The sequence below is a fragment of the Maniola hyperantus genome, chromosome 9 (assembly GCF_902806685.2).
Source record: "Maniola hyperantus chromosome 9, iAphHyp1.2, whole genome shotgun sequence".
In the NCBI taxonomy this organism is placed as follows: domain Eukaryota; kingdom Metazoa; phylum Arthropoda; class Insecta; order Lepidoptera; family Nymphalidae; genus Maniola; species Maniola hyperantus.
In genome coordinates this window covers 1,890,762-1,907,587 of record NC_048544.1, presented here as the reverse complement: position 1 = coordinate 1,907,587, position 16,826 = coordinate 1,890,762, and the positions used below count along the sequence as shown (strand labels likewise).

The 16,826-nt window shown below is 38.5% G+C and overlaps 1 protein-coding gene across 5 annotated transcripts in view; it reads left to right on the top strand.

Annotated features, from left to right (window-relative positions):
• LOC117985511 (P protein-like) overlaps positions 1-16,826 on the top strand; it is a 57,687-nt gene that overhangs the window by 11,339 nt on the left and 29,522 nt on the right. For all 5 annotated transcript variants that reach the window (XM_069500995.1, XM_034972250.2, XM_069500993.1 and 2 more), the window contains exons 3-13: positions 3,966-4,143; positions 4,783-4,819; positions 5,731-5,866; positions 7,455-7,648; positions 10,848-11,102; positions 12,197-12,400; positions 13,615-13,730; positions 14,128-14,266; positions 15,282-15,417; positions 15,719-15,921; positions 16,581-16,674. In XM_069500995.1, the coding sequence (XP_069357096.1) occupies positions 3,966-4,143; positions 4,783-4,819; positions 5,731-5,866; positions 7,455-7,648; positions 10,848-11,102; positions 12,197-12,400; positions 13,615-13,730; positions 14,128-14,266; positions 15,282-15,417; positions 15,719-15,921; positions 16,581-16,674 (1,692 nt within the window). The remainder of the gene's footprint in view (positions 1-3,965; positions 4,144-4,782; positions 4,820-5,730; positions 5,867-7,454; positions 7,649-10,847; positions 11,103-12,196; positions 12,401-13,614; positions 13,731-14,127; positions 14,267-15,281; positions 15,418-15,718; positions 15,922-16,580; positions 16,675-16,826) is intronic.

The following is a 16,826-nucleotide window of genomic DNA, read 5'->3' as shown; positions in this document are numbered from 1 at the left end:
CAGTTGGTTTTGTATTCTGAGCTTTCTTATCATTTATAGTATTTAGCAGCGCAGAAAAGTTAGAGATGCGAGCCTGGGATCGAACTCCGGAGAGGATCCGGATCCCCTGAAGAATCCCCGGCTGAAGTCTTAATCACTCAGACTTAGATCACCTGTTCTGACAGGGGAAAAGAAGGTAACATTATGTTCACCTTCTCCCGCCTTAGGAAATTGGTGTAAACCTGTGCTGGTTCAGCGTCGGGAGCTCTCAGTCGTATCCAAATACCCGGTATCCTGACACGCCTTTTACCTGACGCTGACTGTGCCGCTGGGTATTTTAGTGGGTAGCCTGTGCCAGTACTAGTGAGTCCCACATAGCCGCTTTTGTGCGGGATGCGTAAGTGCATTTTGCGCAGCGAAAAAAACAGTTTTTTTTGGATATTGTTATCTAATAAAGTTCGACAGATCTAAATAAATTTGCAAACGTCTGGCGCCGCCTAAACAATGCGTTTTAAATTAGAATTTTGTTTACCAGCGGTACAATGCCGTGGAAAATCATACCTAATATTTATACTTATCTAATTATTATAAAAACCACACGCGTTGCTCAGCCAGTGCAAACCGGCTCCGACCGGTTTAAAAATAGCGTCTCCCGTCTCCCACACATCTGCTTGGAACGGAGTCAAAACCAAAAAACAAAAGTGTTTGCAAACTGGCTGCTAAACAGCTATGGACTAAGAGCCCTGGAGGGCCAAACCTTCGTCATTTTATAAAAGCTGAAAGCTATAATATTATAAAATACTAGATGATACGCGCGACTTATTTACCGGTTACGGAATTATTTATTTATTTATTTTAGTTCTAAACAAGTTTCCCTGTCCATAATTACCTACCTACCTTGTTGCTAAAAACTTTAACGGTCATATATAAACATATCTTAAAAGCATAACATAATATCCTCATTCTACGTTACACGAATAAACTAAATAATAAAGTAATAAAAAATATTCACAAAAATACTAATTTACAAAAAAAACAGTATCTACCTAAGTTATACTTAGTAGATAGGTAGGTATATAATGGTAAAGTACCTAAACCAATATTTCGCAAAACCTCGAAAAACATGTTAAAAAAAACCTTGAAGAAAACCAAACATCACTACCCACCTCACTACCTATCACAACCCATATTATAAATGCGAAAGTGTGTTTGTTTGTTGGTTTGTCCTTTAATCACGCAGCAACGGAGCAACGGATCGGCGTGATTTTTTTGTATGGATAAAGAGACGGACATAGGCTACTTTTTATCCCACAAAATCAAAGGGGAACTCTTTGATTTTGATACGGGATTTTAAAAACCTAAATCCACGCGAAGTCGTGGGCATGAATTAGTCAGTACCCTTATTATAAATGTGAAAGTGTGTTTGTTTGTTGGTTTGTTGGTTTGTCCTTCAATCACGTCGCAACAGAGCAACGGATCTACCTGATTTTTTGCATGGGTATAGTCAAAGACCTAGAGAGTTTAGGTTACTTTTCATCCCGGGAAATCAAAGAGTTCCCACGGGGTTTTTAAAAATCTAAATCCACGCGTACAAAGTCGTGGGCATCAGCTAGTTTCCCATAAGTGTCAATTCAATTAACACATTCGTATGACAAAATCACAATGATATATTGTGTACTTTAACAATAGCATATTATTTAGCTATTATACCTACATATTATGTGGGTAAAGTCTATACTATCAGTAGATATTATTATGGTTTGAAACCATAAACTGTGTTTGATGGTTATTTCCCATAATCGGCGTTGCGAGGTTGTATATTATGTAGATAAATATAATAGAAATAAAACACATAAATGGAGGTGTTTCGTCACTCGTTATTACTAAAAAAAGCTGTGATAGCCTAGTGGTTAGGACGTCTGCTTTCTAATCGGGGGTAGGGGGTCGATTTCGGGCACGCACCTCTGATTTTTTGGAGTTTTGTGCGTTTTAAGTAATTAAATATCACTTTAACGGCGAAGGAAAACATCGTGAGGAAACCTACATTCCTAAGAGTTCTCCATAATGTTCTCAAAGGTGTGTGAAGTCTACCAATCCGCACATGGCCAACGTGGTAGAGTATGGCCAAAACCCTTCCCTCTGAGAGGAGACCCGTGCTCTGTATAGTGAGCCGGCGATGGGTTGATCATGATGATGAATTACTAGATGTTACCGATTTTAAAATTATAAATGGCCATCGGGGTATGAGGCGGGGGGACGCCCAGCACTCCCGCACGTCACCCGCGCTCGCCCGCCAGGGGTTAGCGCGGGGGCTGAGCGGGACGTTCCCTTCCCGACTACCATCTCGCCCTGTCGCGTACTATACCTACCTACATTAATTTTATACCTAGGTGCATTTGTATAAATGATCACACTAAGTACCTACCTACTATAATGACAGGAAACGACACCTTTAACGGCTCGCCGGCACGGTTGTCAAGTCAGCCTGATTATTAAATACGATGTAATAAGTACAAAGTTATTAAATCGTAGCTTAAAAACTTATTTAGCACTGAAGACAATCGGTTGCCTCATTTTCAATTATCTCCATTATTATTTAAATGCCTGTTTTATGTTTTAATCTGTTATAACAGATATACTTCACTTCAGTGTGACTTGACTATTAAAAATATGTAATGGAGAACAGGAAATCTACCGGCAAAAGCTTGCTGATTGTCTGACTCTACTTTTGACTCCGTCAAATTCGGGTGCCCTATACCGGCTATAGCTTAGCTTAATTTTATTCATCCAGGGACCAACTAATTTTACATATTTAATTTAATTAAAGGTGTCTAGTTTTCAAAGAACCGTATATTACTTAACATATTTTTTTGCGTTTTTTTTTCTCGATTCTTTGAAAACCTCTTCGGGGTATCTTTCGTTTCTGTCAGGTTATGTTAAAATTGGTTAGTGTAATTCTGGCTGAATAACGAATATATATTTTATTTATTTATTTAATTGCACATTATTTTCTTTGTGTTTGCAACTGACTAAAAAACTAGTAGAAAATTAATTCAGATCACGAAAGAATTCATTGGATACAAGAGCGACTGTAATAATAATATAGTTTTTATAATTATGATTTTTGTGGTCGGTCGAGTGAATCATTTTAAAATAAGAATCGAAATTATCAGGGTATTTCCCTTTGTGGTTGTTATTGTTAGAACCTAAAGTATTTTTGTCAGACGCAGCGCCAGCTCATTTTACAAAATCTTTTCATGCATAAGTATTAATGATGAGGGATGTTTTTTTAAGAATATTAGCCAATTGCTGACTAATATTCCCCTTTCCCCACCATTTAAGCGTAAAGCTTGTGCTAGGAGTAGGTACGACAATAGTGCAACGGGTGGTATTTGAACCGACGACCTTTTGGTTTTCAGTCCGCTCCTTTAACCGTTGAGCTATCGAGGCTCTACTCGATAGCTCAACTCGTATTAATCGATTGCAATTGTTAAACCGTGTTGCTAAAGCCTAGTTGCTATCCTAGTGTTTAAGTCATCCGCCTCTTATTCGGGAGATCGGGGGTTCGATCCCGGTCATGCACCTCTAACTTTTCGGAGCTATGTGCGTTTGAAGCAATTAAATGTCACTTTTAACGATGAAGGAAAACATCGTAAGGAAACCTGCATGTCTGAAAGTTCTCTATAATATTCTTAAGGATGTGTAAAGTTTACCAATCCACACTTGGGCAGCGTGGTGGATTATGGCCTTCCCATTCTGAGAAGATACTCGTGCTCAGTATTGAGTCGGCGATGGGATGGGATGATGATGCTTTCGTGATTCCTTTCGTCAATGGTTTCCTGGAAGATATCGCTTTAGCGATAAGGCCGCCTATGCTACGGCTATTAGATTAGGATCCTTGTATGTTTTTACTATGTTTATATGTGTTGTTGTTGTGTGCAATAAAGTATTAAAAAAATAATGATGATAGTTTAATTACTTTTCAGCAAGCAAACAAGAGGGTATACCATTAAAACTGAAGAACGGTGTGACGCCGGAATCGAAGAAGCGACTGCCCCTGGTGAAGTCTGCGCCACATCTCAACAACAATAGGGTGGAAGAACTACCTAACGTTGATGGAAGGCTGGACGGAGTGGAGATACATAGCTCGGGCAAGGATGGAGGGTAAATAAATAAATAAATAAATAAAATAAAATAAAAAACTTTTTATTCAAATAAACTTTTACAAGTACTTTCGGATAGTCGGATGCATCTACCACTAGTTCGGAATGACTTTCCTACCGAGAAGAACCAGCAAGAAACTCGGCGGTTGCTCTTTTCAAATATATGATAGGTATAGGTACAAGATTATGCCATGTATAAAAAAGTATTTGCAGTCTTGTGCGTTGCTGTGTAGGTGTGGGTATGTTGTATAGTACGCGACAGGTCGAGATGGCAATAGGGGTATGAGGCGGGGGCACACCCGCACGTCACCCGCGCTATCCCGCAAAGCGCTAGCACAGGGGTCTATGTGGATGTTCGGGGCGTCCCCACCCCGATTGCCATCTCGACCTGTCGTGTACTATATCTAGAAGATGCCTATAGTTACATCCGAGTGGATTTAGTGAGAATTTTAATTTTCCGGGATAAAAAGTCGTCTATGTTCATCTCCAGGATGCAAGCGATCTCTGTACGCTATAACGTATAACGCTATAACGCGGAGTTTTTGCCAGTGTTCTGATTAAAACTGGTACCTACCTACGTCTACCTATAAGTTGTGGATTTTTTATAAAACAAAATTTAATTTTTAAATTCTTTTTGCAGATCAGATAATGACTTCTCACCGAAAAGGCAAACTAAGGTGAGATCTCTTTTCCTTATATTTTTGTACCATTTCAATTTTTAGTTATTAAAATAGGTACCGTTTCACTGAAACGGCTCGTGAAAGGTATGGGTTTATTAAAAACTGACATACCCCTTCCAAGTTAGCCCTCTTAGACCATCGTCACTTACCATCAGGTGAGATTGCAGTCAAGGGCTAACTTCAATATGAATTTAAGTTTTTATTGTAATAACTATGTATTTATTGTAATATTTTCACTAAAAAAAAAACTAAAAAAGTACATCAAATTAGGCATGGCAAACGTGTATGATGTCACACCTATGTATGTATTTCACAGATATGTCCAGATTTTCAACTAGCGTGGCCCCCTCAGTCCCTCTCGCTCAAGCAGATTTTCTTACTTGTGAAATGTCATTCCTTGGCTTCTACACTTCACGTTGTTTGTCAAATACTCACGCACAAAATACATTTTGACAAACAAAAAAAAGTGGCCACGGTGATAAGGACAAAACATAATCATTTTGTCACGTTCTAACAACAGCTTAAATGCATTTAGCTATCGCGCTCTAACAGTAAGTGTCACAATAGGGCTACTTCTAACAGTCCTTATTCTGAGATGTATTTCATATAAGCTCCATTACCTACTAAGCGAGCGTTTTGACGTTTGATAAAGAGTCGCTGATTTGACTAGTAGTCATCATCCCTATAAGGGGACTGACGGCGATCTTAACTTGCAACACGGCTCATGAATGACATTGACAGGGGGGCGCTGTTGCAGAACAAAGGCTGACTATTCAAACAAGCACAAAGGGGACACTTGACGGCAACGTTAGTTCCGATTCTCGCCACGCGCCAAGACAGCCTTGTCGCACTATATCTAACACCGGTCTCAAGAGTACATTATTTAGTATCAACTTTTCTCCCGCCAGATGGCAGCCGCGAGGTATTACGTGAAGATGGCCTTACTGCTGGCATGCTGGATCTTCTTCACGCTGGTATTCATGATGTACAACGAACGGGAGGAGATCGTGCGGTACTCTTCGGTTCACCCTGGAGAAACTAAGAGTAAGTTTTTTTTAAAAAGAATATTAGCCATGTTAAATGACTAATATTCCCCTTTCCTCTCCAACTAAGCGTCAAGCTTGTGCTAGGAGTAGGTACGACAATAGTGCAACGGGCGGGGTTTGAACCGTCGACCTTTCGGTTTTCAGTCCACTCCTTTACCCGTTGAGCTATTGAGGCTCAACGGGTAAAGGAGTCAATCAGTACCCATATTTTAAATGAGAAAGTGTGTTTGTTTCTTGGTTTGTTGGTTAGTTGGTTTGTCCTTCAATCACGTCGCATCGGAGCGAGCAACGGATTGCCGTGATTTTTTGCATGGGTATAGTTAAAGACCGAGTGATATGGCTAGGTACTTTTTATCCCGGAAAATCAAAAAGTTCCCCGGGATATTTAAAAAAACCTAATTCCACGCGGTGTCTATATTTTATAGTCTAATAGCCTATGTCACTCTGCAGGTCTTTAACTATACACATGCAAAAAATCACGGCAATCGGTTGCTCCGTTGCGTCGTGATTGAAGGACAAACCAACAAACAAACACGCTTTCGCATTTATAATATGGGTATAGTGATCACCATAGGTAGGTACTAGGTAGCTAGGCATATATGCATAGGTTAGGAACGCTAGGATCGCTAGACTAAACAAGCTAGCGATTACAAGGTCTTCGGTGAACGACCTGCTTATAGTGTTGCAACTAGCGTACCAATTGCGTACCTGTATGTAATGTTTACATAACGATAGTGAAATGTTATGGGCTTACAACTTATAAGTGGGAAATCTATGGGGTTTAAAAGTTCGATGCTTACCAAATAAAATATTATAAATTCAAATACTATGTAGGCACCTACTTATCTAAATATTAAAAGCAAAAGGTGACTGGCTGACTGATCTATCAACGCACAGCTCAAACTACTGGACGAATCGGGCTGAAATTTGGCATGCAGATAGCTATTATGACGTAGGCCTCCGCTAAGAAAGGATTTTTGAAAATTCAACCCCTAAGGGGGTGAAATAGGGGTTTGAAATTTGTGTAGTCCATGCGGACGAAGTCGCGAGGATAAGCTATAGTCTTTAATATCATGTAGGCCAACTATTGTCTCTTTATGCTAGGTTAAGTCTGGTAGTCTAAGAGGTATCTGGTTTAGAAAGCTGATACCTACTAAAGTCTGTTAACTAACATAGTGTCACTACCCAACTTGTGTTTATTATTTATATTCGTATTTTATTACAATAACCTTATGAATAATATAGTATTCTATTTTATTCTTAGAATAGTAAACATTTATTTATCAAACGCAGTGAAAAATAACATAATAAAAGCAAAATATTAAGTGTGCCTGCGGGTGTAGCGACACTAAGTCAGCAAACAGACTTTCCTGAGAAGAGTCGACAAGTTTATTAAAAACCACGTTTTCATCCCTTTAACCGATTTAGATGTTTGATATAGGTTACAGCTTACATCCCGGGAATGGACAATAATATGCTATTTGTAATCCCGGAAAATCAAAGAGTTCCCACGGGGTTTTTTGTAAACCTATAGAATCGCGAGCGTCATCTAATAAAATAAAATAAGGAATTGAATGTTTTTGCAGACTACGTACTAAACATATCAGACAGTCAGCTGTCCATGCTAGTAAAATTATCGGGACCATTTTACACGGAGCAAGCGGAAGAGAGGACGAACAAATCAGAACGCGAAGATGCAAGGCGGATGGAAGTCTGGCTTGAGAGATGGGCGGTAGATGTGCAGGGACCTATTGTAGAACCTGCTGAAAGTGATAAAGAGGTTTGTGTTCAGTGGCGGATTTGCCCTAAGGCCCAGTAGCTCCTGGCCTAGGGCGGCCAGATATTAGAGGCGGCCAGGCCAATAGTGATAAAAAATTCACTGGTGTTATGATAAAAGTTGGCAATAAGTCTATAATTATGATGAGTGCTGAGAAAGGGGCGGCTGGCACCTACTTACTACATGGCCTAGGGCGGCCAAGACTGCAAATCCGCCTCTGTTTGTGTTACAAATAGAAAGATTTTTATTCGAATAAATTATACCTATAAGGAACACAGAAAAATATTAATAATACAGATAAAGAACAAATAATAACAATTAAGGACTAGGACTAGGCCTGACTTGTTAGTCATCACCCGACTAATAAATTCTTAACCTAACTTATTGTTAAATTAAGTTAATTAACTTACCAGCTCTGCCCAGCCAGGAGATGCTTACCAGTCAGTGACATTTTACAAGTTCTTACTTTGGAATAGAATTGGGTATTTGACTACATCAATAATAAATTATTTCTCAGTGATTATTAAATAGATGGTCTTCCAAAATATGTAAAATCCACGTCCTCTGTTAGTTTAAGTGTATCCAATAATTATCGATTAAACTAAAAAAGTAGGTACCTACGTCATTATGATGTGACGTCACATTCCAGTATTTGATAGAATATCGCATTCTAAGTGCGAGTTTTAAATAAAATAAAATAAATAAAATATAAAAATCCTTTATTTCGACCATAATATTATTATCAAGATCATTTTGTTCATATCAAGTTCGTTTTGACATTTGATAAAAGTTTTGACTAGTTGTCAAATACCGTATTGGATGATAATATGTCAAGTGAACCGAAATCCAAGTGAATGAAGTCGCGAATCATGAATTTTCTGAATTTTGGACTATAATGGACCTGAATTATTTTAATTATTTTTTAAATTCTTTATTATCAATAAACATTTTACAAAACATATATAACGTATGTTAAACTTAAATTATTTAATACTTAGGTACAGGCTAAGTCGCGCCTCTTAAAGTTTATAAAGGAATATTATCTTACACGTTTAATCATAGATAGGTACATTTATGTCAGAAAACTAATTAATTGAATGCCTTATACTTAATTGGTATATTCGCTTACAAAAAATGTTATTATTTGTTTAAAAAACGCGGGATGGACCTGAATTGGACCTTTTGCAAATCGCTCCGCCATCCAACCGCAAATCGGACTACCTAGTTGGAAAAGGTGACAATGACAACAGCTTTTCACAGTTAGTGGACCAAAGACCAATAGACCAAAGAATCAAAAGGGATGACCATTTTTCCCAGTCCAGTTTTGTTCATCAGAACAAATAAACAAACAAAATAACAAACGCAGTACAAAGTTATGACTTTTTAATTTTTTTAATGTTCGTACCTACCAACGTGGTGGCCATTTTGACTTTCTTGTTACAGCGACGGTTTGTCAAATGCGTGTCACTTGGTGTCACGTACCTACCTATTTTAAGTATCCTTACATAAGAATAGAGTCGTTGGTAAATACCTCTCCAAATGTTATTCTAAAATTGACATTATCTTGTAAGACTTTTAAATTAAAACCAAATATTATCTCTATATTATCTTTTATCAAGTTGTGCAACATAAACATTTACTGTTTTTACTTTTTACCATTTTTAGGGTTCCGTACCTCAAAAGGAAAAACGGAACCCTTATAGGATCACTTTGTTTTCTGTCTATCTGTCTGTCGGTCTGTCAAGAAACCTACAGGGTACTTCCCGTTGACCTAGAATCATGAAATTTGGTAGATAGCTAGGTCTTATAGCAGACATTCGGGGAAAATCTGAAAACCGTGAATTATTACAATATTCATAATCATATTTTGTAAACAAATAGGTAAGTCAAAGTGACTTTTCAGCACAACTAAGGTAATGCAAGGTGTAACCAGAACGCTAGCAAAAACAAAGACAGTTGATAGTAGGTACTGATGATTACTGATATTATGATACTACAAAAACAAACGCGAAAAAAATGAAAAGAAATCCTACATCCATACTAATGTTATAAATGCAAAAGTGTGTCTGTCTGTCTGTCTGTCTGCTTGCTTTTCACGGCTCAACCGTTCAACCGATTTTGACGAAATTTGGTACAGAGATAGCTTACATCCCGGGGAAGGACATAGGCTACTTTTCATCCCGAAAAATTGAAGAGTTCCCACAGGATTTCTAAAAAGCTAAATTCACGCGGATGAAGTCGCATCATCTAGTTTTGTATAAGTTCGCGATATATTGCAAATAAAACATCTGACTGACGCTAGAGGTCAACGTAGTCAAAGTCAAATGATTTATTCAAAATAGGTAGGTAATAAATTACTCTTATTGATTGTCTGGTATAGTGTTAGATTTGTAAGATAATATAGTGGTGATAATTATAACGCAAACTTAAAACTAAAGCTACGAGGGTTCCAAACGCGCCCAGATCTGAGAAGAGCCCACAACAAACTCAGCCGGGTATTCTTTTTATTATCACCACTTTACAAAATTATTGAAACTTATTAGAACTATCACAAAGTCGTTAAGCAACTCATTCCCAAGCTTGCTTATCATTTAAATAATCCTTTACATTGTAATAGGATTTTTCAATTAGTTTACGTTTTATGAATACTTTGAACTTGTTGAGAGACATCTCCAATATGTCTTCTGGAAGCTTATTATAGAAACGTATGGAATTACGAGCAAATGAATTGCTAACTTTACTGAGCCTAGAGGCGGGAATTACAAGTTTATTTTTATTTCTAGTATTTATATTATGACAGTCACTTTTTTTTTTTAATTTATTTATGTTTTTATGTACGTACAGTAAATTTTCAAAAATATATTGATTATGCACTGTCATAATTTTAACTTCCCTAAATTTAGTTCTCATCGTCGTCTCTCGTGGCCCCATACTGTATATGGCTCGAACAGCCCTTTTCTGCAGCACAAAAATAGAATTAATATCAGCAGCATTACCCCATAATAATATACCATATGACATAATGCTGTGACTGTACTTTGTGGAAGTGGACCACTCGGAGGATTTGTGGTTACATCATTAAAAATATTAAAAAGTCTTATTTTTTACGATGGTACGGAACCCTTCGCGTGAGAGTCCAACTCGCACCTAACCGGTTTTTAGACATCTAAGCTAGGTGCTTCAAATCTGCCTAAAATTTCAGATATCGAAAACCTGGCCTATACTATTGCAAGAAGAAGACCTCGACTTCAGCGAGGGGGAGTCCCGGTCGTCCATCTTGGCTCTACATTCAAATCTGACCAATCAGAGCGGCGTATACGCGTTACGTATGCGCACGACAGCCAATCAGACCACACCGGTTTCGATGAAGTACACGATTAATCCGCTAGATGCCAGCAGTGGTGTTTTATATTCCTGCATTTTACTATGTGGATTGTATGTGCTGATTATTTTTGAGGTAAGTATAAAAACTCTCCCGATATCTATACGCTTAAAAGTGAACCTTAGAAGTGATAAGTTGCTGATTTTTCAGGAATACCCCACGATCAGGATAACCTCACGATGAAATCTGAAATCAAATGAGTACCTGTACCCGTTGTATAAGATTTTACGTCTCACCAAACGTTGCCAGAATTCGAGAGTCGAAACACTTCCACGTTATAGTAAACTGGATCTTAAACGTCTTGTTTTAAAGCTCAAGTTTGTCTACACATTTACAGCCAGCGCTCCAAGCGGAAACGTTGCGAAATTAAAATCAGTGGCATTGAATTTTTGACTTCAATTCAAGATAGGTAAATTTTACTTTGATGTTTGTTTTGTTTCGATTCTCGAATTCTAGCAACGTTTGGTGAGACGTAAAATCTTATACTACGGGTACTGATGTTAAGTGATTACCGCCGCGTAATGCCTATGAACATTTGCAGTACCAGAGGATTGAGGAACCACCAATGCGTTGCTGCCCTTTCAGGAATTTGTTGGTCCGCCCCTTGAATAACCCCATGTTGTAATCTATTGGGAACACCACCGAAGGAATTCGGCTGAACATTATTATTTTAATCCTTCCATTTATTTCGGTCTAGGTAGGTACCTAGGTACCTACCTAGACTAGGTAGGTATAGGTATGAGTGACAAAGACAACGCTCTACAAAGCCGAAATGTCATTAATAAGGCCGATGTACGTTACTTTCTGCCGCGTACTGTTCCTAGTAAGTATCTACATAAAGATCAATGATAATTTATGGATTTATTCGACTACTCAATAACAATAATTGCAATAAATAATTGCATTGATTGCACCATAGTTTCGTAATATACACATACTTATATCTAAATATATAAAAGGAAAAGTTACTGACTGACTGACTGACTGCCTTACTGACTAATCATCAACGCACAGCTTATAGCTATTATGACGCAGGCATCCACTAAGAAAGGATTTTTGAAAATTCAACCCCTAAGGGTTTGAAATTTGTGTAGTCCACGCGGACGAAGTCGCGAGCATAAGCTAGTACATAACATAACTTATATACAGCACGTGATGTCTTTGTCCAGATCATCAACCGAACCATGGCAGCGGTACTAATATCCACAACGTCACTCGCAGTCCTGTCTCTGATCGGCCAGAGACCTTCCCTGCCGGAGCTTATCTCCTGGCTGGACATGGAGACGCTGCTGCTGCTGTTCAGCATGATGATCCTCGTGGCTATCATGGCGGAAACTGGGATGTTTGATTTTCTAGCTGTATTTACTTTTGAGGTCAGTACTTTACCTTAAGGTGACGCAGTACGCCCGACCTGTCAGCTTTTCACTTGACATTGTATGAGAAAGGTGAGAGGCACGATGATTTTCACCGAAATCAAGGGTTTAGGACAAGTATTTTTGAGCAAAAACTACTAAGTTTATGTTTGCAAAGTATGGTTATTTCAATTAATGAATAAATAAACTATTTCTAATGTTAAATTGCTTTAACATTTTCATACCCCTAATCTTATTTATTTACGCCCAAAGTTGTCGTAAATTTAGTGTTAAAATCGGGATCTTTTGAGCCTCGTAACTTTAAAATCAATATTTTTTCAATGTTTCATATATCAATAAACCTAGATAATGACGAGATTAATCGATATAATACTTAGTTTGTTTTTTACAGTATCAAGTAATGTAGTAATTACCCTCCTACGTTTGTATGAAGAAAGCACTGTCCTGAGCCCCCTTAAATAACTACTTCTAGTAGCTTCTAAATTCACCCGCTACCAATATGGTAGCTCTACCGTTCCCCATAGTTCAATTTTGGATTTTACCATATTTTTTGGTCGTTCGAGCCGGATTTTTATGTGAATAATCCAAGTTGGAATATGAAAGTCGTCCGCCGACGCGAAGAATGTTATCAGATACAAATCGAAATCGTCTCTGTCTCATAATAAAGGGGTTTGAAGAGTCCAGAGACTTGCTGCTACCGTGTGGGCTGTCCGTTTACAATTATTATGCCAGAATTTTTCCCGAGGTATACCTAAAGATATCTCCTGACAAAACTGAGAGTAGGTATTTAAATCGGGTTTAAATGAACACAGGTTCCAGCTTTGAGCTTTCTATTGAACTATGAGAATGATAATGGCAATGTTAGACCGCTCCGTCTTGTGGTTCTGATGATATTTACCTACTTTATTTTTAACTGCCTTCTGCTTTAATTCATATATTTCTTGTTCATATTTTTGTATTCAAACCGCACTCAAAAGCGACAATTATTCCGGGACTTCTTTCTGTCCAACGTCGAAACTTCGGCTTCTGCCTAGCGAAATTTATCGTACCTACATCATAAGAATGCTTTTTGTCCAAAGCCAAAACTGAATTTCACTAATTTGGTCTTTGACTAGGAAGACTTGAATCAAGTATAGGTATCTACTTATTAAAGTTTTTTGTATTATATAATTTAATTATGTATTATCTTGCATAAGTAAAAAATTTTATTTCAGGTCACAAAGGGCAAGCTCTGGCCGCTAATAACATTACTCTGCGCAATTACAGCATTCCTTTCCACGTTTCTGGACAACGTCACCACTGTGTTATTGATGACACCAGTTACGATTCGGTGAGTATGCGTCGTAGGAGAGTACCAGAGTACCAGACTAACCAACTAGTAGAACTGTAGTTCAACTGGATACGAAGTTGAAATGGGCAGGGCACATACCTTTTGTTGAATAGAAAATGCTATATCGAGCACTTACCTTTCCCGTTGATTGTAGCTATGTGGGCTAATTAATTGTTTTTCACTGGAGCGCGTGATTATCTATCAGTGCAGTGGATCAAGAGCGAGTATTATCGTGGTGGTTGCATACCGCAGTACTGAATAGCCAATTAGAGTGACGCATTGGCTGGCTTTAAATCTGCGCTACGGGCGCTCGAAACACAAACCCAATGAACTACTATCTCCATCTTTAAGTATCCTGTTCCAGTACGGAACACCTTTTACCTATTTTTCTTTTCAGACTGTGCGAAGTGATGGACATGGACCCAGTGCCTATACTGATGTCGATGGTGCTGTTCAGCAACATAGGCGGCACCGCCACGCCCGTGGGGGATCCACCGAACGTCATTATTGCTTCTAACAAGGCTGTTGTGCAATCTGTAAGTGTTTTATAACAACTAAGTAATACCAAAACAAAGTACTAAAAAAATAGCCTGCGTAATAAACAAAATGCCTTTGGATTACCAGGCTTAGTCGTTGGGCTAACTAAGCGCCAGCTTTTGGGTCACCTAACGAATGGATAAATTTCTCGGACGATGCAGATAGCATTAATAAAAAATTCGTGTCCGTTGACTATGAACCCTGGCACCAGAATCTCAAACGCTGTAAAAATGTAGTCTTTACAAATGGCTATCATTCTGTTTAGATTCTTTTTAACAGTGTAAACGAAAATATAGATAAAGATAATGTGTAGAGAACAACTTACGAGAAAAGGAGCATCCAATGCAGGAAGCAGAATCTGCTGTAGATGAACTGATTTGTTTCTTCAATGATTTTGTAGATCTAAAAAAGATTTTGGATTAAGGATTTAATTTCCGTGAATAGTTCTCCTATTTTTTGGAAGTTCATTTTAGATGTCTTTTTTTAACGATTGAATAGATAGGTTTTTGTTTAAATGTGGATTTACCTATACCCAAGCTTTATTAACTCTTTATCTTCAGCTACCTACTATACTGAGGTCCTACTAGAATTTTATTATTGTTTGGACAATTTCACACAAGTCTTGTATGAAAATGTCAATTGAACCATTATAATACAGTACACGGCTGAAAGTAATGTACATCGACCTTTAGAAGGAGATAGCAAATTTGTAAAGCACTGTCTCTGTCGTTGAGACCGACAAAACGTCATATAGGTATGAGTGACAGAGACAACGCTCTACAAAGCCGAAATTCTAAAGGCCGATGTACACATAACTTTCGGCCGCGTACTGTACTTTAAACGGTGGTAGTAAGACCCCTGTATTCATCATCATCATCATCATGAACCAATAGACGTCCACTGCTGGACATAGGTCTCTTGTAGGGACTTCCACACGCCACGGTCTTGCGCCGCCTGGATCCAGCGGCTCCCTGCGGCCCCTGTATTAACTAGTTCTAAATTCCACACTTTCAGGGCATCAATTTCACAAACTTCACGATGCACATGAGCCTAGGCATCCTCCTGGTGTGCGTACAGACGTACTTCCAGCTCAGATTCATTTACAGAGACACCAACAAGCTGAGACTCAACGTTCCCAGGGACATACAAGGTAGGTAACGAGATACTCTCTATTTTATAGCATAGGCAGTTTTACCCTCCAATTATAATAATTATGGGTATGGGTAGTTAGGCTATGAAACAACACGTAACCCTAGCCTAATATATTATGACAGACGTTGATTGAGGATCAAACTAAGAGTTTCCTCACTTTAGTTCACTCTGCTAGAAGATAGAAGCGTTCTATTCATACTCTGTTTACAAAGTTTATCCAGTCGAGCTCTTAATTCACATCCATTTAAAAGGGCATTAGGTGTAAATCAAACTATAAGTAAGTACATTTTGTTTGTCAGATCTCCGCCATCAAATCTCGATATGGCGTCGAGCGATAGAGTCTCTGCCGCACCTGAGCAGAGACCAGCAAGTGGTGAGAGAGAGACTTGAGAGGAAGATCAAAAAACTGACCGCGCAACTGGCGACCATGGTCAAGGAGAGCAGCAAGAGAGTCTGTCCCAAGGAGACCTTTCAGACTACTTTGGGACAGTTGAAAGAAAAAGTGAGTTATAGTGATAGCAAAATAGACCAAGACTAAAGTTGCAATATATGGCGGTTTGGGCAGGTCATACGAGGAATAAATTCACAAGTCCCGCTAAGACAACGTACAGTCATACGCCAGTGTTCAGATTGAAATACTTGTTTTGCGGGCATTATACCTGATAATCTTGACCGAATTCCATGGCAGTTAATGTCAACACAATCCAGCTAAGCAGGAGATATTATCATCATCATCATCAGCCTTTGAACTTCCACTGTTGCACCATAGGCTTTCCTTAAAGAGCGCTACCATACCCAGTCCCCAGACTTCTTCATCCCACTACTTCCGACCAGCCTCACCAGGCAATAGAGCACTAGCATTTGCGCAAATCAAATGCACTCTCTATTCCCTCATTCTCAAAATCCGATGGAACAGCCACCCGACACTCTCAGAGAAAATTTAATCGCATGACCAATAGCTTTAGATGCCTACTTGCTTTCCGAGGCACAAATGAATTTCTCAACCTAACCATAATTTTGGACCGAACTGAAACTGGAACCCGGGACCTCAATGTCCGTAGCCACATAAACCTGGCACTAATTAAATCGACGAGGCACTTACCAAATAACAATATCATTTTCATTACTCTCACTATAGTTTAAATCTTTTCTTTTTTTCAGTACAAAATTCGTGACAAAGTCTTGCTGCTGAAATCTACAGTTGCGATAACTTTTGTTGTTGCTGTCTTCTTCTTGCATTCAATTCCTGAACTGAGTAAGTTTTTTTATCACTTATTTTCTCCTTTTGTACTCTGGTTTTAGTAGTATCAACCTAGTTCAGAAATGAGGAGAACCAGTGATACCGACATAGCTCAGCGGGTGCAGAAGTTGAAGTGGCAATGGGCAGGGCACATAGTTCGAAAAACT